This window comes from Zosterops lateralis, assembly GCF_965231275.1.
Source record: "Zosterops lateralis genome assembly, chromosome: 1".
NCBI classification, from domain to species: Eukaryota; Metazoa; Chordata; class Aves; order Passeriformes; family Zosteropidae; genus Zosterops; species Zosterops lateralis.
Window position 1 is genome coordinate 10,756,900 of NC_139762.1, and position 26,620 is coordinate 10,783,519.

Consider the following 26,620-nt stretch of genomic DNA (forward strand, 5'->3'; position numbering starts at 1 on the left):
GGAACCAGCCCTTCCCCTGCCTGGCTGTGAAAGGCTGGAACCTTGCCTAGCTTTGGGCTGCCCATGGACATGTTTCTATACGGATCTTAAAGGGAAGAATGATCATTATTAGGCCTTAATTCCCTTGCTATAAAGTCTACAGCTACTGAGGACTCAAAGTTTAACATGAAGGACAGGTTGGCTTCACTTTAGTGGTGTCTGAGGAAACAGAGATGCTGGAGCCTGCTCAAATTGGATTCCACTGTAGATGACTGGCAAGCAATATTCCCTGCAGACAGTGAGAACAGAGAGTATCACCTCTATCACATGAATATAGATTAGAGAACTTTCCTCCCAGAGCTGCCATCTACTCTGGCAGCTAAATTTAATGCATAACACTGAAAGAAATACAACTGAATTTTTGCATTTTTCATAAAACATATTTCAGAAGGTGCCTGAGAATACTGCTGAGAGCCTGACTGCCTTGGAAATCAGTAGGAAAGCATACAACAGTTAGACACTTTAGAATACAGGAAACTACCATTTGGGATTAAATAACCTGACTGCTTCAGCAGCCAGCTACAACCACAAATGGGTCCAGGACAATCTGCAAGTTTTGGTTCTTTCTACCAAAGGTACCATCCAACACTCAGAGTTTGTTTGGTGGAGAATATAAGCAATTAAACTGATTAAAAGAGGTACTTCATAGGAAACAAATTTTGTATTCAGCTCTTAGTTGAGAAAAATACTGAAAATAGCCACATTGGTAACTTTATTGGCAAACACTGCTCCTAGGTGGAGACTGGATGAACTGAAAGCCCAAACCAGTTTAAACAGTATAGCAAATACAAAGAAGAATCCCAGGCTGGGGTGAGCCCATCAAATTAATTCCAAAGCCATCTGCACGAGTGTCTTGCACAGTTATTTCTGCTCTCTAATAAGATCTGTGAATACACAGCAGTGCTGATCCAGGTACCACCTGCCTTGCAGGAATGGAAGGTTTGATCTTGACCCAAGTCAGAAAAATGCCAACACCTGATGAGCACTGGCACTCCCAGGGAGTGTTGCAATCCAGGACCACCTTGCCATGCCATGAAGACAGCCACGCTTTTCCTTGGCTTTAGGTGCCTTCCCATTGATTAGCAAACACTTTTTATTCTGCTTAGAAAGGGAAGTATCTCCTTGAAGGAAAAAAAAAAAAAACCAAAAACAACCGAAATGGAACATAATTTTTTAGTTACTAACATTAAAGATTATCCAGTGGGGCCCATTCTAAATGGGATAGTGACTTGTTGATGAAGTTTTGCAGCTTTTATACTATGGCTGATGAAAACTGACTGAATATTGTGAGTTCAGACAAGCTGTAGCTGTTCATGGGAAGAGGCCTCATAATTAATTACAGAATTATAACTAATTATAAATTAAAGTTTAATGCAAAGAGCATCATTGCTATGGCAGTTTTTCTGGACTGGATAAAGGACGCAACACCTCTTTTCTTATTTATGCAGTACATCATTATATTTTCCATCAATATTTGTCTTACTAAGCAAATGAAAGAATAGGAAAGAACGCCTCAGATTTAGAATTGGGAGATTTCTACCTAAGGCAATTAAATACAGTTCTAGGTCCTTTTGAAAGTATAATTAATGACAGTTAATTAGTAAGTGCTAGAATTATGACAACTTGTTCAGTTGATCAATTAAGGAGGGAAAAAAAATTTAGACACCGAAGTTGAACAAAGGACCTACTAATTCTTATGTGTGAATCTGTTCCAGAACAAGCATAGAAATCTCCATGAAGTATCCTGCATTTCTCACTCCACTTTCTCTCATATAAGACCCAAAAATCTGCCTACAGACCTTACAGCAAGGCTCCCTAGGTTACAGGAGTCTGGATACAGGAATATTTTTAAAATTCGCTTCATTGTATTAATAGTTAGAACAGGAATATGCAAGGGGGGCGGGGTATAGAGGGAAGCAACACACCAAGTTCCATACGAACCATTTATTGAATAAATACATGCATCATAATGTAGAATTACATGAGCAAAAAAGGCAATCTGTACAAAATTGATTACCCTTTGTTCTCATTTTAACTCTCACCATTTGTTGCAGCTCTGATAAAGGATTCAAGACAGAAAATTAAAACTCTTTTAGTCCACCTCCAAGTGATATGCATGCTGATTTGAGTTCGAGTATACCACTGCTATAGTTAAGAAAGCTGGTTTTCTTGTCAGTGAAGCAGAGTAATTCTAAAAACAGTTTCAATAGTACAGAACATGTGTTGGTACATACAGGTAACAAAGCTTATTTTTAACCATTTCTTAAACATCTTCATATGTTCATATTTTAAGGCACAGGATAAACAAGAACTACATGAAAAGCTGTCAGTTGATATTGAATAAATGACTTGATAATGAGGTGCAATTTTTGCCCAGAGGCAAAATTGTCCTTCCTACTTCCATATAAATGGAACAACTGGAATTTGGTAATAGAAAAGTTGCATCCACTATCCAAAGAATCAGTCTTATCTAGGCACTCACAGTCTGATCCAAATTCACTCAGGAGAATGTTTCTGAAGATCTGGCATTCAGAACTGACTATGGGAATTCTAGCTGCTGAGTGGCAATGACAGTTCAATCTCTTTGTTTCAGATTCCTAAATGGAAAATGGGATCTCTAAGAACCAATTCCTAACTTTAGGTAGTGAGCTATTTTGAAAACCTGCTCTATATTCTTTATGCAATTATTCACTTTGTGCTATCCTTTCACATTTGCCTGAACACAGTATTTATTATTTTAACCTTGAAACTTTAAAAGACAGAAATTTTTATTTGTTCAAGTGCAGTTTTCTGTCTCCAGACTTAAGACTTGAAACACTGAATCAGTTTAACATCCTAACTGTTGGCTGCAGAAGAAACTCTGTGCAGTCACTGGCCAAGAAGCAGAGCAAAAATCCTTCTACCTCAGACTGAACCAAGGCAAAAGACAATTACATTGAACTGCTACTCTTAGACCTCATTTATTCAGATTAGCATTTGGTTTCTGCATTTTCATTCCATTAAGAACAATTCTCTGTCTTTCCATTCTTAGCATCTTAATGGAGAATTAGCAAAGAAAGTATGTATTTCATAATATATTTTATATTAATAGATGAGTGAATATACAGCTACTCATACATTCCAATATACAGTGAAGCCTTCAAACAGAAATGTTTTCTGACAGAGAATCTCTATCGTCCAGCCCAGTAACAGCAGTTACAGTACAATTTGCAATGTAAGATTGTTTGATAAAATTGTCTTGTATAAAACATGGCAATGAGAAAGCCATCACTCTACAGAGGTGCATGGTGCAGGTCACACATATCTATAACAAATGTTCATGTTAAATTGAATTTAGACAAACTTGAAGTTGAAAAAGACAAAAAGCTACATCTATGGTAGGCACTTTGGTACATCTAGTAATGTAGGCAAATTCTACATCTAGAGTTAAGGTTCTGTCAGTAGTCTTACAATAAAGCTAATTTCAGGAGTTTATCATTCTGCTTTAAAATTCTTTCTTGGCTGAGACATTCTAGAATCTTAGCTAAACAATATACTTTGTCTAATTGCATACTTCTCCAAGGATGAGGACACTGGCTCTGCAAAAGCCAAGCTGTTCTCTTGGATTCTTAATGCACATTTTTCTAACAGTCTGAAAAAACTTACCAGAAAAAGAAAAATCAGTTCTGAATACAAAAAAAATTTCCCAGAATTCATAAAATGAGAGTTACGAGCTCAGCTGTTGGGGCTGATACTCTCCCTTCAGATCCTGCCTGCCTGATCAGTTTGTGCTGATGGTGTCCCAGCTGCCCAGCCCAGGCCAAATGCTTCAGGAGAAGGACAGCACTGCTCAGAAACCTGTGTGGACCATGAAGTGCATTTTGTTCATGCACCAAACATACTCTAAGTAGCAAGGAAGTAACTGTCAAAGACAGTCAGTCTCATCTCAATTCCCCACTTTCTTACCCACTGGTGTTCACTTGGGGATCACAGAAGGTATCACATAACATACTATTTTAGCACAGTACTGTATAATAAAAATAACATATGTCTTGTACATATGCCTGCTATATGAACTTAACTTCCAAGCTGATTTGTCTACTTATAAATCGGTGAAACATGGTGGTAAGGACAGTTTAAAGTGGTTAGAGATCTTCCTTATAATACACAAAAATCCATGTCCTCATACCTTCAAAAGATCACATGTCTAGTACTCCAGAGTACAGGAATAAATAACAAAATCCAACTGAACCTGTATAATAAAACTGTACTGTTTGTTATGTTCACTCCATTAAATGAAAACTCAGATTTAGAAACTCTGATTTGTGGACCTCATCCTCTATTTATACAATATTTATAGAATTCTCATTTTTATTTATAATATTCTATAGTATGATTTCCCAATAATACATTTATATATAAATATTAAAATGTTAATGTTTTATACATTTTAAGCTAGCCCCACTGGGCCAGAAACACAACAAAGTAAAAATGTTTTTCTGCAGTTTCTTTTTGCAGAGTATCACAAAATGATTAAGACCATTGTGCTGCAAAGACAAAAGAGATTCATCTGAAGAAATAAACATGCATTTAGAAGAAAATATCTGTATCCTTTATCTAATTTTCTTCTGAATTCAAACCAGCATGAAAGAATTATAAAAAAATAGTATATATTTACATGGTACAGTATACCTTGGTGAGATATAAAACAAGGCAGGAAAACAGCAGAACATATTCTTTTCATTTTCTAATAGGTACAGCCATCATAAAGATCAATTTAAACACAAAAGGTTACTTTACTGTACTATTGCACATTACAGTAACACACAGAACTGTTTAGCAAAATAAAATACAAAGTTTAACAATGAGAAAGGCTATGTCTACATAAAATGACCAAGTGTTATAAAATTATTGGGGATGTGTCTAAGAACTAAATCAGTAAAGCTATAAAAATAATATTGGTACATCTCTGAAAACAACACGTTAAAAATATATAAAGGTTGGCAAAATTATGCATGAGGAATTCCTGGTGTCCATGGGCCTAACTTGCACCATGTGGCCTTGTACCATCTTCTGTCAAATCATACCTGAAAAAGAATGTTAGCATGTTATTAACACAGTAGTTGTCAGTATGTAGTAGTATTATTATTGATAAAGGAAATGTTGTACTTACCACTGGGTCCAGCCTTTAGCAAGTTCTTCAGATGCCAGAGGTATTAATACCTGCAGAAAGTGAAATTACCAATCAATGTATTGTGTGTGCCTTTCGTTTTATTTCTATTAAAGATCAAATGTGACAATTCTGTAAACTACAGTGTAAGCAATGCCATTGGTAAATGATGTATTTTACACCCTTGTCATCACAGCTCTCTGCTATCTCCCTAAAGATAAACCTAATGGTTCAAGTTGCTGGTTTTGACCTTAAAATCCACAGCCTTCAGTGGTACAGTCCCAGAGCACGTCACAGCAAGGCAGCACAATCAGCAGATGTGTTCCCACTAACAACAGCCTTCCAGATGAACAGGAAAACTCAGGACACTGCTCACCATCAACTAACCATGATTCCGTATCTCTCATCCTCTTCACAGAGCTCAAATGGGAACCTGAAAGGGTGTAGGAATTTACTACTCCTTTTTCATGCTCCAAATCACGTGTGTAGCAAATCGGGTGACTTCATGCATGCCTATAGAACACTGAAGTTCCAAACACAACAGCTGGTGTTGGCATTGGGAATGTCTCCAGTAGCAGCTCTTTCTCATGGATTTTACAAACTGGGAATTTAATTACTTGTGTGTTTCCCTCAGTACTCGTTTGTCTTTCCAGTTTTGCCTGAACATTTTCTGAAATATTGCCTGGTTTTTACTGATTCTTTCCTTCCTCTGACAGCCTGACAAACATGTTTCTTTTGTTACTGGGAACTTACCACTTTCTAGAAGAGATTACTGCCTCATCTTTCTAAGTCTGGCTCTGCAGTTTGTTCCTTCCCCTACTGAAGCCTGACATCTAATGCACCTATAATTTTTGAAAGCTTCATACCTGAATCAGGTGCCTCAATCAACAGTAACTCATATATCAAGAGGATTTTTGTTTTGTATTAACAGAATTTGCTTATTGTCAACTTACTTTGCCAAGCAGCCCTTTATCTTTGGACAAGAATCCACCACTGTTCTTCACTGCTACATCTAGTGTTCTTCTCTGTACTTCAGGCAGGGAAACACTGAAATCAAACCTGACAGGCAAAGAGATGCTTTAGAGGGAATTCTGTACCAGAGGTGCAAGTTCAGTTCGTACAGCTAAACAGTCACTCAAATCAAAACCAAACCATCTCCCTCCCCAAATTAAAAAATGAGGTCTGAGACAAATGAAGAAAAAAAAAATCGCAATGTTTTGCTTAAAACTTTTCTTGAAAACTGTGATCAATATCAACATCAAATGTTTGAGACTTCTGTTACCTTTGGCCTCTAGAGGCCACTGGTAAAACAAAACAAACACATAAGCAAGACAAAAGAGGCAAAGTCAAGCACTGACTCTAGAGAAAAGAGAATGTGGATTCTACTGTACTGACAGCTCAGTATTAGTATTTTCCAAAAGGGAAAGATTGGTCAGTCTTACTGATCCTTGATAACCAGAGCTTGTTTTCTTTCCTGGCTGGCTAAAGAAAACTATCAAAGATAGCTCTTTGCTAGAGCTGAAACTTACACAAAGTCAGGGCAAGGTTATGCCACAACTTCCATCTATTTGTAACTACAGTTCTTAAACAGCTTTATTGCTTTGCAATACATTTTCCTTGGAAAGGCACAGTGAAATAAATCTATTACCTGGAATGAACAGGACAGAGCTGTACTACCAAGAGAATCTGCTGGAGCCTCTAACTAATGATTTACAGATTTGCCTTGGACAGAAGGGACTGAAATGATGTTTTGCCTAAGCTCATTTGCTGTCTGTAGAGAAAGATCTTTATTGAAAAGTGATGAGTGGGAGAGTACGGGGCAGACATGTGAGGGAAACTACTATCAAAAAGATGAGTGCAAGGATAAGGATTTTTATGCAATAAAACATTGCACAAGCTGCTACAACTTCCAACATATGGGCCAGGATGTAATCTACAAAGAATTTCCTGACTCCCTGGATGCTGAGAAGTGCCACCAATGACTGAGCAATGTGACCATGCACAGGCACTGGCTGGCAGCAGCAGCCAGGCACTCAGCCAGCCAAGCTTTCTGGCAGGAAGGGAGATGAGCAGCACTGGCCAGCTAAAGGCACTCGTGTTCTCACCACCTGCCAGGAGAGTGAATCCTGCAGCTGAGTTACCAGCACAACGGGCATGGATCTGGTGTAGGAAGGCAGGAAAGACAGAAATGGCAGCTAACAGCAAAAAGTTTTAGTGGTAACAGGACAGAAGGACAGAAGAGCTATTACAGCAGAAGAGAAAGATATGAACAAGTCTAATGGTGACAACCAGGAACTTCAACAGCTCACCCTTCAGTAAGCACAGAAATCTTGATTTCACAGCTTTGTAATTACATGATACAAAACTACTACACATAGTATAGAACCTACATTTGATCAAACACTGGGTTTAATGTCTTCTTTGATACATGTGTTTTTCTTCTTCCTGATCGTCTCTTATCAGGCAATAAATACATTCGTACGTAGGGATCGGATCCCTCTTCAGAAAATGCTATTAGATTTCTGCGGAAGTGAAAAACAAGGAAAAGTATTGCTGAATATAAGTGTCCATACTACCATCACTTAATTTAGTAGATGAAACTTAATTTAGTTTCCCTGCACAAAATCTGATGTGGAGTGACTTGTACAAGACCAGATGAGCAGAAAGCAGAGGTGGGAATGCAATGTGTTTCCTAAATTCCAATTTGAAACTTAGATATGGCATTTTAGAAATCACGTGTTTTGGTCATTCTGTAAAAAACATCAGTCACTTAGAAACAGCTTTCAGATACTGCTGCTAAAAATCTAAATGTCATTTTCATTTAAAATCTGAGACATAATAGACAAATTAAATTACAAAATCACAGCAAAATCTTCCTCAAAGTTTTTACTGATTCTGAGTAAAGCTCTATAAATATATAATTTTTGTATTTATGCATATGTTGTTTTAAAAATAACAAAGATTAACTGACCCGCTTAAGAGTAAGTCGGGATACAAAAAACTTTATACAGAAATATGCCCAGATGTGAAATTGTGTGTTGTATGCTCACCTGCAGGAATGCACCACCACTATCAGTTTGTTTCTTTGTGAACTATGACGAATTGTTAGCTGAATCTGTCCTAACGGAGACTGCCCCAGAGTTGTTCCACTGCAGGAAAAAACCAGAACATTATGCTTAGTTTTTAAAATGCACATTAGAAGTAAGACTTAACTGAGCAATTTTCCCAGAAATCATGTATTATACATTTAACTTCTCTACACCAATGTGAAACAAGAGAACATGTGTAAGCATGTGAGCATATCCTCATCAGATTCTTATTCAGTTGTTGTTCTGCCAACAACTCTGCTCTCCAAAATAGGCCAGGTATTCTTGTCAGTGTAGAGGTCAGCTGCTCCTCAGTACTTCAAAAACCATTATGAGTAAAGAACTTGCCTGCCCTAAAACAAACATCAAAGCAACATCTAGGAAATTGGAGAATAACAGTGCTAACTGCAATGAAAACCTCAGCCATGGGCCACTCTTACCTAAGGCCACAAGCCAATTAGAAGACCAGCTCAGTCTTTTCTAAATTCCCTTATTACAGAAAAATAGATATACTTGGGATTAAAATACTGATAATTTAAATCCACTTGCTGTCATAAAAGCTCAAATCAGAGTATAAACACAACCATTTTACTTTTCTATAGCTTATGTTGCCGTGAAAATAAGATTAGAATAAATTTACACTTACAGGTCACGTTTAAATAAAAAGCAAGCACCATGCTTAAGAATTTGTCTTTTACAGAATGGCCAACGTACAGTTTCCTCATCTCCCTGAAATGCTCACTTTAGTTTGTGTGGACTGACTACAAGTATTTTCCATATCACACAGGACAGTATGTGCCATATTTGCCATTTCTCAGCCACCTGAAGTGTATCTTAAGGGAGAAGAGTGCCTGTTTTGTGAATATCTACTACAAAGTGATTGCTCCATTAAAATTCCCCCTTCATTCACTTAAAAAAACCAAACAGAATGAAGATTTAATTTCAGTATTTTCTTAGTTAAAATTTAAAAAAAAAATCACAGCACCTAAAAACGTGGTTTGCACTAAAGGACCTCATGACCTGTAGCTTTACCATTCTTACCAAATGACAAAGTATGACATTTGTACATTACATGAGGAGTAGTATTTCAATCTTTACCAAAATTAACCAACTCTAACTCAGTTGTGGACCAGGAGAGAGACTGACAAAGTCAAGTCAAGTCAGCATGTGACTGTGAAGATAAATGGGGGTCTGGAGCACATAAGCAGGTGATGCATTTGTACCAACTGAAGAGAGAACCAACAGCAGACTCAACTGCAGCCCTTCCACTACTTAAAACAGACATTTTGACACGACCAAATCAGGCTCCTCAAGGCTGTACACAGTAAAATAACAAGGGGCCATAGTGAAGCTCCAGGAAGATAAATTTCAGTAGAAAGAAGGAAGAATGTTTTAACAGTGGTTAAAGCACTGGAGTTCATGAACAGGTTTACAGCATCTCTATGCTTGGAGATAACCAAAAGTTATCTCCAAGAAAAGAAGGCCCAAGAAACCTGATGTAACTTTGAAGAAAGATTTGCTTTGAGCAGAAGGGTGACCAACCAGAGATTCTGTCCAATCTCTATGACTCAGTTGATTCTATGAACTCTGACAGAGAAAAAGATTAATTGGTTCAATCCCTTGCAAATAAAAAAATAAAATCTTTCTACTTAGATTCACAGAGTAGGTCCATGAATAGGGAATGAACAATTTCCAGTCTCCTATTCAGAGCTGGATGCCTGCTCAGCTGTGTGTACTTGGTAAGTACAGCTGCCCACTGAGGCAAGTAAAAAAATTCAAGAATTTAAGAAAGTATGGCTGCAGCAATCTTCATTGACTGCATAGTAGCTAACTACACTTCTAACATTCTTTATAGTCAAATATCTCTCTGAGTTATTTAAAAAGACCAACTATTTCCAGCTTAATTGACTTAATTAATGCTAATGGATTCAGTGGTGAAGCAGGCAACTAGTGCCATGAAACTACAAAGTGCAGCTATGAGAAGAAGTGGGACTTTATCTTGCAGACAATCACAATGGCAAGGAACATCTAACTGCAGCTTCAGTCTGAGATACCAGGAAGAAGAAGAAAATCCCAATGACTGAACAGTAAAAAGCATTTCTGAAATGTGAACTAAGCCCGGCAGCTTTGGTGCCATTCTCTGTGAATGAGCTGAGAGAGGAGCAGCGAGGGCCGTACTTCTCGAGCTGCCGCAGGCGCTGGCGCAGCTCCTGCGTGGCGATGGGCAGCGAGATGTCAGAGGCGATGCTGGGCGTGGGCTCCTTCACCGACAGGTGGCTGGGGGAGTAGGACACGTTGGAGGCCTGCAGGCTGGAGGAGCTGCGGCTCAGATCTGTTGGCCACTGCGGGCTGGCGTTGGCAGGCTGACTTTTATCAGCTGCGTCAGTCTTTTTGTCACTGTCAGTCACTGGGGAGCCTGGAACCGGCTTGTTTGGATCAGATGTTGGCGAGACAGGAACCTGAGGCTTAAAAGATGATTTTCTTCCATCTTTGGAAACAGACGGCCTTTTCACTTGGGCTGAGTGTTGGTGATCTGGAGATCTTGCCGGCTTTTCAAGAGAAAGGACCTAGATACAGGAAAATACACCTAATGTTACTATTTTGCAGTAAAAGAAACAGGAACAAATTTGTTTCTACAGGAGTACTGGTTGGTCACAAGTTGTAAATTTAAGACACCAAAGCAGAACCAAAACCATTCATGCTTACTAACTCTACAATACAAAATGCTTTGCATGACAAAACACATCTCCACCTTCTTCATGGCAACTGCAATAACTATAAAACAATGTGAAATTCACCATTCACTAAGAAATATTCTCCTCATTATTCCCTTCCCATATGCTAAGCTCTTCTGGTCTAAGTGCTATTTACTTTGCAGCTCTAACCATCTGGAAAGATATTCTGCAGTTTTTACTTTTACATCACAACCTTTTCTCATTAATTGTTCTTACTTTCTCTTTTATAGGTTGCTTTAATTTATTAGTGACACATAAAAAACAATGTGCTTTAGAAAGAAAAATAACGGAAGTTTGACAGTGTTTGCAAAGAGATATAATACCTTACTAAACCAAGTAATTTAGGTGGGGAAAAAAGGCAAACTAACTTTCAGGTATGCAAGTTTTGTTTTCAAAACCCCAGTACTGAAAGCTGGTTTGAATTTTTCCAGTACTAAGCAAGTACTTCCTTTCCTTACACACTTCATTTTTTAAAACCATCAAAAACTTCAGTTCCATTTCTAGACAGAGGCTATTTCACTGATCTGTAGCCCACTGGGTTCGAAAGAGATTTGAAGGAATTCAGATTCCAAACAAGATTTACAAACCTAAAACCACAGACGACCTTGGTTTTAATTAATGCAGGTGACTATTGTTTCATTTTGAGCATTGTATATTTTTCAAATGAAATGTATTTCAATTAGTGGTTATCTCTGTGTACTGACAGCTCTGCACAATCAAGGACACTTGGCAGGGGACATCAAAGGAAATGTACTGGCTTCTTTGAAAGCTGGCAGACCAGGAGTCACCACAGCCCTAAAGATGCTTTCAGATATTTACAATGGGAAAAGTTTGAGTACCCTGAGAGCAATCTTCATGTTTATAGTGCTGTTGGGACCAGAGTTGCTCAGGTGGAACCGCTGATGCATAGTTAAATCTTCACTCTCTAGCAACTGGCTTAGAGGCAGCTTGAAGTTCCCCAAAGAACACTGGTGTTGTTCATCCCTCACCTGAAGGAACACAGAAATTAAGTCACCTTCTATCATCTGCTTTATAAGAATTCAAAGAAGGAAATTAAAATTTTATTAAAAAAAAAAAACCACCAAAAAAAACCACCAAAAAAAACCAACAATATTGAAAGTAGTTCGTTCTTAAACCACGTTTCCCTGATTTTAAGATTCTTTACACTGAAGGAGGTAAAACCAGATATACTCAATGCCTCGTTTCTTCAACCTTACCTTTGACAGCAAAAGTAAGACAGAAGAGTAATCACCACATCTACATCTACCAGACCCTTGACCAAAGTAACTACATGGTTTCTGAACTGTCTGTGTGAAAATGAATTCTCACAGCTATTAGATGAAGAGTGACTAAGACAGTTCTCATTTACACTTCAGTCTCTTAGAACTATGTAAAGGACATGTCAGCAGTGCAAAGGGATACAGTATTTGGATAAAGTGAATACTTCTCTTGGTATGAGAGAGGAAAGATTCCTAGTTCCAACTGGTACACCAAATTTACTTTTGGATTTTTTTTTAATTAGAAAAGACAACCATTAACTATATGTGAGAGCCTGGTTATAGTCTTCCTTCCTTTTAGCAGTAAATGGAAATAAACATTTCATTGCCTGGTTTAAAAAAAAATTTAAGCTAATTTTAATGGTGTTCACATTATATTCAGTCTCATTTCATAACAGAGAATGTGTGAATGTTACTACTGCAACATCTTCAAAAAAAAAGGCATCTAAAGAGAGTGAGACACATACCTCAACTTCAAGATCTTGTCTTTTGGGATTGTGTACAAAGAAAGTAAAGTTTTCCTCCCATACTGGTTCATTGGTCTTGTATCTAATCTAAAGGTAAGAAAAAAGGAAGTACACAAATTATAAAACAGTCTGTCTCATAGAGGTCCTGTCAAGGCACAAGCACATTTTTTTATTTTGGAGTTTTATTTGGGGTATGCAGAGAACGTCAGCAAGGCTCGGGATGGGTCTAGAAAACAAGTCTGATGAGGAACAGCTGAGGGAGCTGGGGTTGTTTAGTCTCCAGGAGGCTCAGGGGGAGCCTTTTTGCTCTCTACAACTCCCTGACAGGAAGCTGCAGCCAGGTGGGGGTCAGCCTCTTCTCCCAGGCAACAAGTGACAGGACAAGAGGACACAGTCTTAAACTGTGCCAGGATAAGTTTAGGCCAGACATCAGAAAAAAAATCTTCACAGAAATAGTGACTGGGCACTGGAATGGGCTGCTCAGAGAGTGGTGGAGTCATCAACCCTGGAGGTATTTAAGAAAAGACTGGATGTGGCACTTGGGGCCATGGTTTAGTTGATAAAGTGGTTTTAGGTCATAGGTTGTAATCTTTGGCTGCTTGTTGCCAATTTCAGTTTGGATGGCAACTCAGTGTTGTGTATATGCTCCATGGTTTGGTAGCCAAATGCCAAGCTCACAGACCAACCAAATATGTGAAGACAGAGCCAAGTCTAAAGACTAGGAACTTACCTTACTTTCCTGGGCCTTGTGTCCAACTGACAGCAAAACAAGTGGGTTGGGATTGCTGTTTATTTTCTTTCCTGACTGGTGAAGAAAAAGCAAAAACTTTGCCTTCAGAATAAAGCAAAACTTCTCCCCTCTGAAACTTAATGTTTACATCTTAAAAATACAAATCATATGCATTCTACTACATGCTTCTCTACTATTCTCAGTATTAAATTCAGCCGGCTGGAATGGCAGACTGGCGAGTAGCTGGTGAATGCATCAACACGAAGGCATCCAACTACCTGAATATGCTGAAGCAAAATGCTACTAATAAGCAGGAGTTTTAGACTCATTTCCATTTTCTTTAAATGAAACTGGTAAGATGCAAATTCTTATCTTTTAATGAGCATTACAATCCCCAAAGCTAATGAAGCATAGTTAAAACTGCAAAATGAATATTGCATGCAGATGGGAGATATGAAGAAAGCACAAACTCAGGAACTTTATATACAGTGCTGTAGAACTATTACATTGGATGTGGTATCCAACACTGATGTTCCCTACTTTTCAGTTTGGGGAGAAAGAATATGCACTATAATGTATGTGAGGGATATTTCTACAGTTTACCAAATACTCTTTAATAGAGAATCAACCATCTGCCATATCTGAGCCTTGCTCACCAGCTGTATAGCATTACATCAAACTGTGAAAACAAACATCAGTTTAGAAACAAATTACATATGCAAAGGAACATTCCAACAATATGTTTCTTTCAAGAATTTCAATTTAATCTAACAAAAATTCAATTCAGAAAGAAAATTTAGACATGAAAGTTAATCATCTCAAGTGGGTGTTAATGCAGTTTAAAAAGCCTAGAGAATGTAGGATACATGGTTACTTTGAGTTCTACCCTGTAGGAAAATCAGGTATAACAACAAAGAGTTAGTTAAAATCTTCTTAATGCATGTAAGGTCACAATTACAACCAAGTCATCCAAATATTTTATATTTTTATATAAAGAAAGTGCATGACTTAGATATATTTTTTGAGCTGAACTTACATTTTGGACATCATACTTCCACTAGTAATTCTCAACTTGAATGTGACATACTGCTTAGAACCATACTTTCCTTTAGAAATAAAGCTGTTAAGAAAGCACTCCTTTCTTGGATGAATGCTGCCTTTCTTTTTTTTGTGATTTCTAATAAAAAATATTTAGCGCTCAAATAAAACCGAATACAAAGCTTTACAGAACAGAAAGAAAGCTGTATTACACTGCAGCTGATGATGTTTTAAAATGGTAGGTGACATTATGTTCATTTTTTTTCTCTGTTCACAAAATGATGCCAGAAATTTTGTTCATAAAATGATAGAACTACAGGAGTTGACAAAAAGATCCTGTCACTTATGCTGGTATGTAAATAGGAATAGTTTTAATTCAAATTAAGCAGGTAGCAATGTGCACACACACATATAATGCACCTTTAACACCAGGTACTGACAGACTCGTTGTTGACAGCCAGTAAAGTCTGTCCCTCGTTCAAGTTCCTCCAGCTGAGCATGTGGCTCAGCCCTTTCCAGGTTTGCCTACCAAAAAGCTGGTCTAACATTCTTTAGCAGTCACATAAAAGATGTAAAACCTTCTAAAAACATCTAGCAGGAACAAGATTATTCCAAACCATCATTCAGAGGTGAGTGATAAGGTATCACTCAGCTACGTAAAAGATGTCTTAGCTTTCATGTCAGCTTCATTCTTTAGTTACTACTACAAATTAGTTCTCAGCACTTTGCCCCAGTCTCCTCAAGCAGCCTGTACTCCACTAATCTGATCCAGAGTTCAAATTACCACAGACCACAGTATTTTAACATCTTGACATTGGTTCTTGAAATCAAATTCAAGTAAAACAGAATTACACTAATATGTATCTGGCAATAGAAATCCCATCCAGTGTTGGAAGTGGAGTGTTGCAGGCATTCGTGCATTTCCAATTATTTTTGTGACCTTAAATGGACAACTATATTAATGTTACCTTTAGGGCTTTCTGAACAGCAGCCTTCTTCAAGCCATCAGGGTTAAATTCTAATGGATTATTCTTTTAAGTCAGGAGAGAATGAACATAGGAAGGGTTAATAAAACATGCAATGAAGCAATTTCACTAGGTTAATTAATTATGACACGACGACACAGGACAAAGCAGGGGAAAAAACCAACTTAAAGAAAAAAAACCAACATCTTTCAAACAAAACAATGAAGGACCACCACCACAACAAAAAAAATTGACAAAACTTTTTTTTCCTCTTCTCCTCTGGATATTTTTATTCTGCTTTAAAACTAATATACCCGATTTCATTCTGCTTTTATTTCTCTGATCGTGTTTTTTTATCCTAATAAAGACAGTTCACAAAATATTGTTATTTAATGCCTGATGCCCTATGAACTGCCCTCTGAATGAAACTTTTTAGAATTTGGTTGAGCATATTTTCACAACTCAGAAGCTCCTCTGGTAAGTAATTATGCAAAGGAGTCTTTTTATGGAAGAAATTACACTATCTAATTGATAGGGACTTATATCATTATAAAAGTCAAAGTTTTTTAAGCCTCTTCAGAAAAATGATACAACACTGCATGCTAACTAACTATAGTCAGTTGAATGAAGATATGAAAATACCCTAAAACACAGCACAAGTAAAACCAGGAATTGAACAAAACCTCTGACTGCTTTCTATTAAATATGTAAATTTTAGAATTTTATTTTAAGATTAATATATTTTTCTTTAAGTAACACAATCATTTCTAGGAAAATTTGCATTCCATTAACAAGAAATAATTACAGGAAATAAGATCTGTAAGTAAAACAGGCTTCAGGTTAGTGTACTTATGGCTGGCTTTTTCTTTAGGGACACATTTTTGTTTCATGGCAGAGCTGTGTTTTAGAAGGTATATATTGTGGGAATAAAACAAGTGTATAGTGGCCTTTTAAAATATTCTGGTTTATGAACAGGAACTGGTATTAATGCTTTGCCAAAAGAAATGCCTTTCTGAAATGAAAATCTAAGTGACTAAAATTTGAAGAGATTTAACCTCTATGCAGGAATATTATTTTGCAATTTCTTTTGGGATGTCATATACTCCAGCTGGCCAAAATATTCCAAAGATTTCTGGCATCCTGCTTGAAAATTTCTATTTCAGAATGAACATACAATATCCAGCACAAAATCACAGAATATGTTGTCTAACTTTTAAACTTGAAAGAACCAGAAATAAGGTTTGACTACTTTTGTGTAGTATTTTTCTTGAACATTATCTTTCTTAAAATAAATCAAGGAATTGTCTGCAGTTATTTATCTGATACATTAGGAACTCAGTCTTGTACTTACAGAACTTCAAAGATGGAGACTACACACTATCCCTAGTTGAAATTAATTGAAACTAATGATCCCTCATTGAAATTAAGGCTTAACTGTTTTCCATTAGGAAATTTTTAAATGCTCAACAGGTACATTCTTTGCTTCCGTGCTGGAGCATTGTTCCCTGTATTTTGACAAAGATAGAAGTGACACTTTGTTTGCAGCAGCTGTGGATTCCTCATCCCTGCAATGTTCAAGGCCAGGTTGAATGGGGCTTTGGAATAGCCTGATCTAGTGCAGGGCATCCCTGCCCATGGCAGAGGGGTTGGAGGGAGATGATCTTTAACCTAAACCTTTCTGTGGTTCCACGATTTACTTCCTAAGGCTGAACTCCCTTCCTCTGCAAGCCATGATTACTGTCTCATCATCATCAGTGCTGTGCTCCAGACCTTCTATTGCTACAGCCAAGATCAGGGCCTTGGTAATGGCTAAGTAGAACAGGAGGATTAGACCATACATCTCACAGGCTGCATTCCTTTTTTCTACACAGAGTACAGTGCTTTCTTTCATGACAATATGACGCAGCACGACCATAAACCTCTTTCTGTAGAAAGAGATCTTTTCAAATCTCTTTCTTTTTATTTCCATCTCACATTTATAAAGATACAATAACTTCCCTCTACAGAGAAGTACCTGATTTTTTCAGGTGGCATCTACAACTCACCAAGATAATTTTGAATCTTAAACTGCCACTCAACTTACTGGACTTTTTTTCCTTCCCATTTGCACCTGCATATTCAATACAAATCTTTCTCCTCCTATATTATTGTTTCAAAGAATTTTAGAAGTCAAAACCAAACTTATGTGATCAAACATAAAGGCAGGCAACCATTGACTCCTGGATATTGAACATATCTCAATTCCTCTGGAATCATAGCAGGATAGGCCAAGAGGGACATCAGCTGGGGCAAATATGTTAAAGCCAGATTTTGGGTTTCAAGGGAAGAAGCTGCACGTCCATGAAGATGGTGGCTGAAAGGCTGGGAAGGAGACTCAGAGGAGAAAAGAGGGTGTCCAATGTAAAAAGGGAAGGTCCTACTTTGGGTGACAAAATAGTCTTGGTATGGTTCTGAGTGTCTCTGCAGTTACAGGAAAAGAGGATGGGTTATCCAAGAAATGTACTGATAATGTCGCAGTGGAATTCTCTAACAGCCAGTGACATTTGCAGTCAATCCTAATAACAAACCCATAAATTATACAAGTAACAAATTGGTTTGTTATTCAGCCAGCTCCTGATTCAATATGCTTTGGTGTATGACTCATTATTTCTTTAGACTCAATAGGTGTTACTTGGGTTATCTGTGAGTGCATCCTCACCTGATAACCAGAAGACAGCCACTACCTGCAAGAGCTAATTTTAAATATGGATAATTCATATATTATAGAAACCCCAAAATTGGTATGAACTATTGATTATCATAAAACTAGTGTTACTTTTGGAAATTAAACTAACACTATTCTCACACCTTAACTTCAGCTAAACCAGACTGAGATGGGTAAATGTCTTGGTGTCACAAATCTAGATTTACAGCTGTCAATAAACTATCTAGAAAGGAACAGAGAGCACTCAGGATTTTCCTCTCCCCACAAGAAGTGAGCTCCCTTTCTAACACTACCCCAGTAACTTAGTTAGAAACTGAGCTTGCAGGTGTAAATCTTTGTATAACAGCCCGTGGTTAAAGATGCCCTGGGAATAAGTGCAGTTCTAGGGCTGCTGAAGCTGGTTTTATCCTTTTTACTACAGACCTCTCCTCTCTCCTGGCCTCCAGTCACAACCCTTCTCCTCTTGCTTGCAGCAAGATCAGCATCCAGGAAACTGCAGAGCCAGGCAGCTCAGAGTGCTGCAGAAAGGAATCCAAACCCAGCTGTCTTGGAATGGTTGCTGTTCCACTCTGACTCACAAATCCATTCAGGGATTTGGAAAGTTTTGTCCAATTTCTAAACAGACGTTGTTCTATATAGACAACCTGTCCTAATGTAAGGATCCTAAGATCCACAAAAAAAAAATCAGTGCTATACCCTCAATCCAGCATTTTGATAATTTTTAAAAATAATAATTATTATTTTTAAAGATGTATCTGGTATTTGTATAACTAAAAGAAACAACAACTCCTTAACAATTTTAACACCAACATTATGCAACCATAGGTTATAAATTGCCTTTCTCACTCATTAATTTTTAACAAGATTTTAGAATGGTTATAACTTTTTAGATACTTTGAAATTAACCTCTGTAGAGAAACTAAGAGAAAGGGTTTTGCGGGGCTTTGTAAAGGTGTTTTAAAATCAAGGATTATGCCGTAGCCAGCCAGTGACAAATTTATCTGAACAGTCTCCAAAGACAAACCCATCTCTCTCTGGCAAAACAATTCTTATTCTGAGCAGATTCTCAGTCTTTTTGGAGATACCAAGGTTGTACTTCCAGATTTAAGTGTGAGATATTCAGAGGCTCATCAGTGTTTAATAATTTTGTAACATTAAACTCAAGCAAAAAAATATTACTTGGTACTTCACCCTAGCCTGGATTCTCCCAACTACAGACTAACTGGAAAAAAAGAAAAGGAGCTTGGGAATTTGCAAAACAAGGAGCATCATGGAGTGAGATAGAATTTACAAGGGAATTTAAAGTTTGGGAAGCACAATGAACTGCACCCATTTTTAATGCAACTTGAACCAGGGTGGAGAGGTTCCATGTTCTTACAAACACTGAGTGTGTCACCTTTTAAAGAAACTATGGGAATGTTGGTTGCAATATTATTTTAATTTCTTTGCAATAAAAGCCAACAATTAACCAGCACACAGTGTGCTAGTATAGTATGCATTTTATTTCTCAGTGAATCAGCAATTTAAGTTAAATGTAAAGAGCTTTTACAATAAACTTTTCTTGGGTTTTTATCATAAAATGTTAATTACTTACCCAATGATATGCTGATCAATGAAATTTAAGTAGCCTTTAAAATGCAATAAAAATAGCACAAAAACAATGCACACTTGTTGAAACCATGCAGGAAAACAAATTGCATGCTCTCATTCCACTAGAGTGAGTGGCTTTAGTAGCACTAATCCACACTCTGGCAGAGAAAAGGTACAATACAAACAACACCAGAGAACTCACAAATAGTGCTCTATAGAGTGAGGTAGTGTTTTCACAAAAGACTAGTCCCGATGCTCTCCTCTCTTTTAAGTATCCACACCCAAAGTTTCCCTCGTAGATACTCTTAGGAAGATGGAAATGGAAGGAGAAAGCAGAGTGATGGGATTGTGGCAGAATGAATGCATAAGCAGCTTTACTACACAGAAAAGTTAAGGAAAATAGTCAAAGGATTCCAGAGAAAACAGCAGGTAAACAGAAAAGTAAATATTTGTCATTACAAATAGTTTCATCCATTAAATGACTTTCTGTAGCACAGCAAGGTGGAATGCTTTTTGAATCTCATTTTTTTACTGATTATTCAAATATATTAACCCACTTTCCAGGCTCACTCTTGGTAATTTAGATTTATATGGCAGATCCAACTAATGTCTACTAACTTAGAGAAAAGCCTTTTACACTATTTCTATTTCTTTTCCAGATAAATCATCCCAATTTGCCAGAAACTCATAACTATGATGCACCTGTGCAAAAGAAAGGCCTGTGTTGGGGTAACTCAACACTAACTTGAACAAAACAAGGCTGAAGGCATGATCTAAAATGTACCAGTGGTAAGCATTCACTTAAGGCAACTTTTAAGGTAATAAAAAGTAATTATTCATGTAGAAAACATTTCACTCTAACATTAAAGTTGTTCACAAAAGTCTTCAAACTATTAATAAGGGTCAGTGTCATTTTAATCTTTCATTCTCTTTGAATTCTCTCTTCTCCATAAATACAAGCAATCCAAGAGATTAATTTCCTATTGCTCTACACAACCCCTACCACTGAATTTGAGTAAAACATGAGAAACCAGCAAATTTCATGTTCAGTCTTGTAAATGTTGCTCCGTATTAGACTCCTAAAGGTTTATTTACTACAATTAACTGCAGTTCATGTAGAAGCTCCATAACATTGTCCTTCTACAACGTACAGGAACCTTTTCAGTTCTCCTGCGTAAAAAGTCTCCCCATGGTATTTCCCTCCTATTTGACGTAACTGTGAAGCCTTTGGTCTCTGGTTTTGGAAAATTTGATTTAATACAGTATCATATTATTCTATTGTACTAAACTTGTTCATGGAATTTGCAATTGTTCCTCATTACTTTCTATTACTACTTTCTATTCTTTACAACACTGGAAAGAAAATGCCTTGAAGTTAAATTTGAGTCATTTGTTGCAACTGCTTTTCTGGGCTGGTAGAGGAAGAAAGAAGTAAGAGGATTAAACAGGTCCCACACTATAACCATTATTCTCAACCCACCCAGGCAATTCTTGTACTGTAGACAGAATATCAGATGCAGCAATAGGAAATTCGGGATGCTGTTCCCAAATTTCCTAACTGGTCAGCTTTATGCAATGAACTCCCTCCTTCTGTGCCCTAGAGTTTAGAGATCTACTGATTAAACACACTGAAATTAAAATACTGTCTGCAAAAATAGCTAGAACTCAAGACTTGCAACCTAATGTTTCCAAAGGAGGGAGACAATGTTAGAGACTGTTTGTTTAAAACAAAAAAATTAATTTATGACAAAGCCTCAGAGTATTTGATGGAGAACATAACATAGAGAACTAGAGCAGTATGAAAAAGACTGGAACTGGCGTATGAGAGGAACTTTACACCATTTATTTTAAATGAGAGACTTTAGTGTATTTTACCAAACATATTAATTCTGTAGCTGTTTCAGTAAAATTCAGTAGCTGAACAAGAAAATACATAAATTGGTTCAATTGAATCTAATACACAAAACAGATGGCAGACAGAATTCTTCTCTCTGTTGCAATACTCAAACTGATGCTATGCACACCATAATTCTGTTCTGTTACTGCTTACTTTGTACTGTAGTAGTTCTGGTTTCTTTTCTGCTAAGTTACAGATTTTGCCTGAATTCAATACACAGTGAGGTTAAAAAGGTAATGTGAGGATCCATCCCAAATGAGTCTTTTTAGCTTTTAAAACAGCCTAGAAATACTACTTCCAAACTCTGCTCTATACACCCTGGAACAGACAGGAAATCACTGGTCAGTCACGTAGATTGTTTGGGCAACTAAGGTTTCATTTGTTAGCATTCTGATTTAACTTAATTTTAACTTAAATTTCTGCAGACAAAACTGCAAAATGCATGCAAAAAAATCCAAAGTTTGAAAACTATATTGTCTGATTAATATTTTAGTCATCACTTCCAGAACCTCTCATCTAAAGCAATGCTGAAAACCAGCAAAACTCAGTTAAGCTTCACCTATCTCTTTCCAAAACAAGTTATTTCACAGTCCCATAGGATAACTCCATAGACTGAGAGAACATGATTTATTTCTATGTTTTGCACAAGCAAATAAACCATCCTGCAGAAAATAAACTGATAGAAATCTCACACAAGTATTCTGGCACTGCAACACCAACTGCATAGTATTAATTTCATGATGAGGACTTTGGTACTTTCAAATCTCCAGCAATACCCTACGCCAAAGCAAGCAAGTTTACCTGAACTCATGGAAGTGGGCTTTTTTCCCCAGTTAGTTCCTTAAAAATCCTCATGCTGATCCCAAACAATTTTTGGAAAACATTGTGTAATAAAAACATGCAGCCTTTCAAGTCCAGGAAAGGAGCATTCTTTAAAGAAAAACCACACTGATTAAAGAGTAATGTTTTATTAAATATGTAGCTATGATGCTTTGCTACTAAAAAAAATGGACCTTACATCACACTCTTGAAAGAAGAGGAATTATAGAGAAGATGGCACAATGTGTGTTAGTAAAGCAGTGTGTCACACTACCAAGCAAGACATGCTGGGACTACCCGAGAGACTGTGACAAAAGGGTATCCATGAGAACACAACTTACAGGCAGGTTTCTTGCTGAGTCCAAATACAGTATAAGCAATGCAGATGAAAGCCCATCATTAGCTTGGTCTTTATCGGCTCTAATGCTTGTTAGCACCTAAAACAAAAACACACTGTGAGCCTTTCTGGAAATCAAGTATTATTATTTCTGTCTCATTTCTGGGGAAAAAAACCAAAACAACAACAACAACAACAAACCAAAAAAAACCCAAACAAACCCCCCAAAAAACCATCTCCCAAAAATAAAACATTCACAAATTCATAGCATGAAACATAAAAAGTAAGTTTTCAAGACTCACAGATATTTCAAAACCATTTATATGGAAATTTGCACCCCATTTCCTACTTTTTTTTTTTTTTTTTTTAGATTGGACAGATTGTAATATCATATCCAGCTTTACCTCCCAGACTAATGAAATGTTAGCAGATATTCTCAAACAGTAACATGAAAGAAAAGAAGATAACTACAAAAGCATTTGAAAATCTCATTTAAACCACTGACACTTATGACTCGTTTGAGATTTCTAAAGACGGATAGCTTGGAATAAAGTTACAGGTTTCTCCAAATTCACTGCAGCTAGAGAACTGGTTACATACTTAATAAATAAACAAAAACATCACCCCAAAACAATTAAGATTAGAATGAAAGTAATGTGTTCCTTTGATACCTTGTCTAGATTGTCAGCAGTTGGCATCAATGTGAGCCATTCCAGTTTTAAATGCAACTTTCCTTTGGACACTTCATCCAAAGTAAACCACTGAAAATTAAGCAAAGTAATGTGAAATAATCTGGCAAACAAATATAAGATTGCAATTGGTTCTTCAGGATATTTAGGAAGCACTAAAGTCTACTAAGAATCTCTCAGAGCTGAAGTCCACATAACCTGAAAAGATCTGATCCATTAAAATGTCATATCTTACATAAAATATTACAACACAGAACGATAAAACCACCCATAAAACCTCTATGTTAGATGATAAAAGCATCTTTAAAATACCAAGAAAATTCTTCAAGTTCTGTAAAGATGTTCTGGGAGAACAAACTCAGCGCAATGTTCCCATAAAATTTCTCCTACATATAGGACAAAAATTACTCTGCCCAGCAATAAACTGCAATTACTCTGCTCTTGCAAAAAAAACCTTCTCACCGAATATCTAAGTTACTAGTTCTTGAATTTGCACAGGAGTAACCTTAAAGCCCTAAGACCGACAAAGAATGTTATTGTTTATTAGATTTCACCAGTTTAGATGTCTCTTAAACCACTGTACTGATCATCAGGGCATGTAGTTCTACAGCACTAAGGTTATTCTTGCACATATGGAACTATGCCCAGAAAAAGATAATGCAGGAACAACTACTTGTACAACATACAGGCCTCTTTAAACCAAAACTTACTGAACTTGCTTACCTCATCTAGAAGACGCTCCTTTTCAACTTCAATTAAATCAATCATCAAACTAGAAAAATGGAAAAAAAGAAGTAGTATTTTAGCCAAGAAACAGAAGATTTAGCACAGAATTCAAGCACCACCCAGTGCTTGCTGAGTATCAACTGAGATCAAAAGAGCAGAGAATACTGTACTTTTGGCACCTAAGAAAAGAAGAAGAAGGGATTGAAATGGCTGAGCAAAGATGAGTGCAGGATAACAGAAAAATGGCTACACTGGAGCCCATTGTGTAGCCATGAGGGCAACTGGCACAACATAATCACATATATATGAGCCGAAACAGAGAGCACATCCAAACTATCCACTGCAAATAGCACCTGGACATATGCTACGACCAAATTCATGCTTCGGCAGTTTCTGGGAGATTTCTAGTTCACACAAGCTAAAAATGTAGCAGGGAACAAATCTCCGAAAAATTAAACAGAGCAAACAACTGCATGCCAGTGCATGAACATTTGTCTGGCTTTTTATTTAATTAGCAGTGATGTACACATTATGTCACTTCCTCCTACCATCACTTCAGTGTAAGATCAGGGAAGGGCAAAGAAAAGGAAGTCTTTGTACTACCTACTTCTTTATTTTAATGAGAAGTAGGTACTGTTGCTCCTGATAAGAGAGAAGAGCTGGAAAGCTAAGGGAGCTCTACTTTGTATGGAAAGCAACAACAGGAAGTTCCAAAACTCTGCAAGAAATAAAGGTGACAAATTACCAGAGAAAGAAGCTGGCTAGAACTCTGAAATGTTTATGGGAACACCTATAGCCTATGGAGTCAAAGAGTGAGTCATGTTTGCCAAAGCATTACAGCAAAATGCTTTCTTTAATCAAATAGTTAAGATCAGCTCTTAAGAGGAAAATAAACTCGAGACAGTCATTTAGAAGCTATGAAGATGAAGAAGATACAGAGTTATAAAACTATATGAACTTTGCCTGGAGAAAGAATTAAGACTTAGTGCTAGCTCATTAAAGAAGCTAGGGCACAATTCTGGGTACCCACAAAACTTACCTGTCTTTTTCATAAAAGATGTAAACATACAGATGTGTATATACACACCCAAGCACATTTTCATATAAATGTATTTACAAACATGAAGTAGTTAGGGAATTACTTACTACCAAGATAATTGATTCATAAATACAATTAGATAGCAGAACAACTGCAATAAAATAAAAATAATAATCAAAGAAAAATTACAGTATTTCACCTCTTTCCAATACCTATGAACATATTCTCCATAACATTTACCTTCCCAGGAAGTCATCTTTATCTGGATCTTCATCAAAGAGCTCAATCTCTAGCTCCTGTCCTGGATGTTCATACACTAAAGCCTGCAAGTTCAGTGAGAGGGCATTATCAGTACAACTGACCAGCCTGGTTAAATGGCATAATAACAGTGAAACTGAGCTGCAGTACCTTTGTATAATAAAATACATCAGTAAGTAAACGATTTTAAAAATTGCAATTTAATGAGTAGAGCAATTTTAAGAGCTTTTCAGATAAAATGATAAAATTTGTCAATGTTGGCTCTAAAAGCCCAAACTACTTTTTCAGAATTACTGATGCTCAGTCTAGACAAAAAAAAAAAAAAAAAACAAAAAAAAAAAAAAAAAAAAAAAAAAAAAAAAAAAAAAAAAAAAAAAAATATTATATAAATTAAGGGAGAATTTCTGTTACAGAACTTTGGGCTTCTAGAGGGAGACATCAAGAAGTTCCCCAAAATAACCTCTTTAACAAAAGAAAGAGGCTATTTCTTCTTTTGTTTCTTCTGTAAAGAAGAAAACACAACAAGGTATTTTTATTGGTTATACCTCATAAACTTCATTCCATTTTGGATTGAGATTTTCTTTGATGACCTTGCTTTGGAAAATCTGGTTGCCTACACGGATGATTCCATAAGGATCTGACTTTCCTTTGACAAGCCCTTTTAGGTAAGTATCTTTCCCCTCCAGGTCCTGAGCTTCAATAAAATGTATCCTTAGAACACCCTGAAAAAAGAAAAGATGAGTTTGTACAATAATCTGAAAGCTTCCACGTCATCACAATTTACACAACAGATGTTTTATAATTTGCATTGCCATTTCCTTAACATGAAACTTATTTTAGACATACTGTAAATAGAAGATGTCAGTGATGATCCACACACTTAACAGACCTAGCACCCAAGAGACTCCTGAAAAGAAAAACTGTCATCAACCATCAGAAACATTCCAGTTACATCATGAAATACCAGGTTTCTGGAAATGAGTAGCAAAAAATAGCAACAAATGTTTAGTGAAGCACGCTAATAGCAATTTTCCATGAAAATGTAAAAAACATGCTGCTTTATTTTTAAGCTGTA

At 36.8% G+C, this 26,620-nt stretch overlaps 1 protein-coding gene across 3 annotated transcripts in view; it reads right to left on the reverse strand.

The window, feature by feature from the left end:
• Positions 1–4,265: 4,265 nt before the first annotated feature.
• Positions 4,266–26,620, reverse strand: part of ESYT2 (extended synaptotagmin 2) — a 78,483-nt gene continuing 56,128 nt past the window's right edge. Inside the window, exons 9-23 of one of the 3 annotated variants that reach the window (XM_083860463.1) lie at positions 26,091–26,267; positions 25,528–25,610; positions 24,246–24,294; positions 23,505–23,594; positions 22,838–22,933; positions 19,983–20,084; positions 13,484–13,558; positions 12,754–12,840; positions 11,849–11,998; positions 10,453–10,841; positions 8,239–8,337; positions 7,579–7,710; positions 6,142–6,247; positions 5,192–5,241; positions 4,266–5,105 (exon numbers count right to left, since the gene is read on the reverse strand). In XM_083860463.1, coding sequence (XP_083716589.1) covers positions 5,060–5,105; positions 5,192–5,241; positions 6,142–6,247; positions 7,579–7,710; positions 8,239–8,337; positions 10,453–10,841; positions 11,849–11,998; positions 12,754–12,840; positions 13,484–13,558; positions 19,983–20,084; positions 22,838–22,933; positions 23,505–23,594; positions 24,246–24,294; positions 25,528–25,610; positions 26,091–26,267 — 1,731 coding nt within the window. In that variant the 3' untranslated portion in view covers positions 4,266–5,059. Of the gene's footprint in view, positions 5,106–5,191; positions 5,242–6,141; positions 6,248–7,578; positions 7,711–8,238; positions 8,338–10,452; positions 10,842–11,848; positions 11,999–12,753; positions 12,841–13,483; positions 13,559–15,489; positions 15,553–19,982; positions 20,085–22,837; positions 22,934–23,504; positions 23,595–24,245; positions 24,295–25,527; positions 25,611–26,090; positions 26,268–26,620 lie in introns of all 3 variants that reach the window. The other 2 variants (XM_083860464.1, XM_083860465.1) reach the window with 2 other exon arrangements.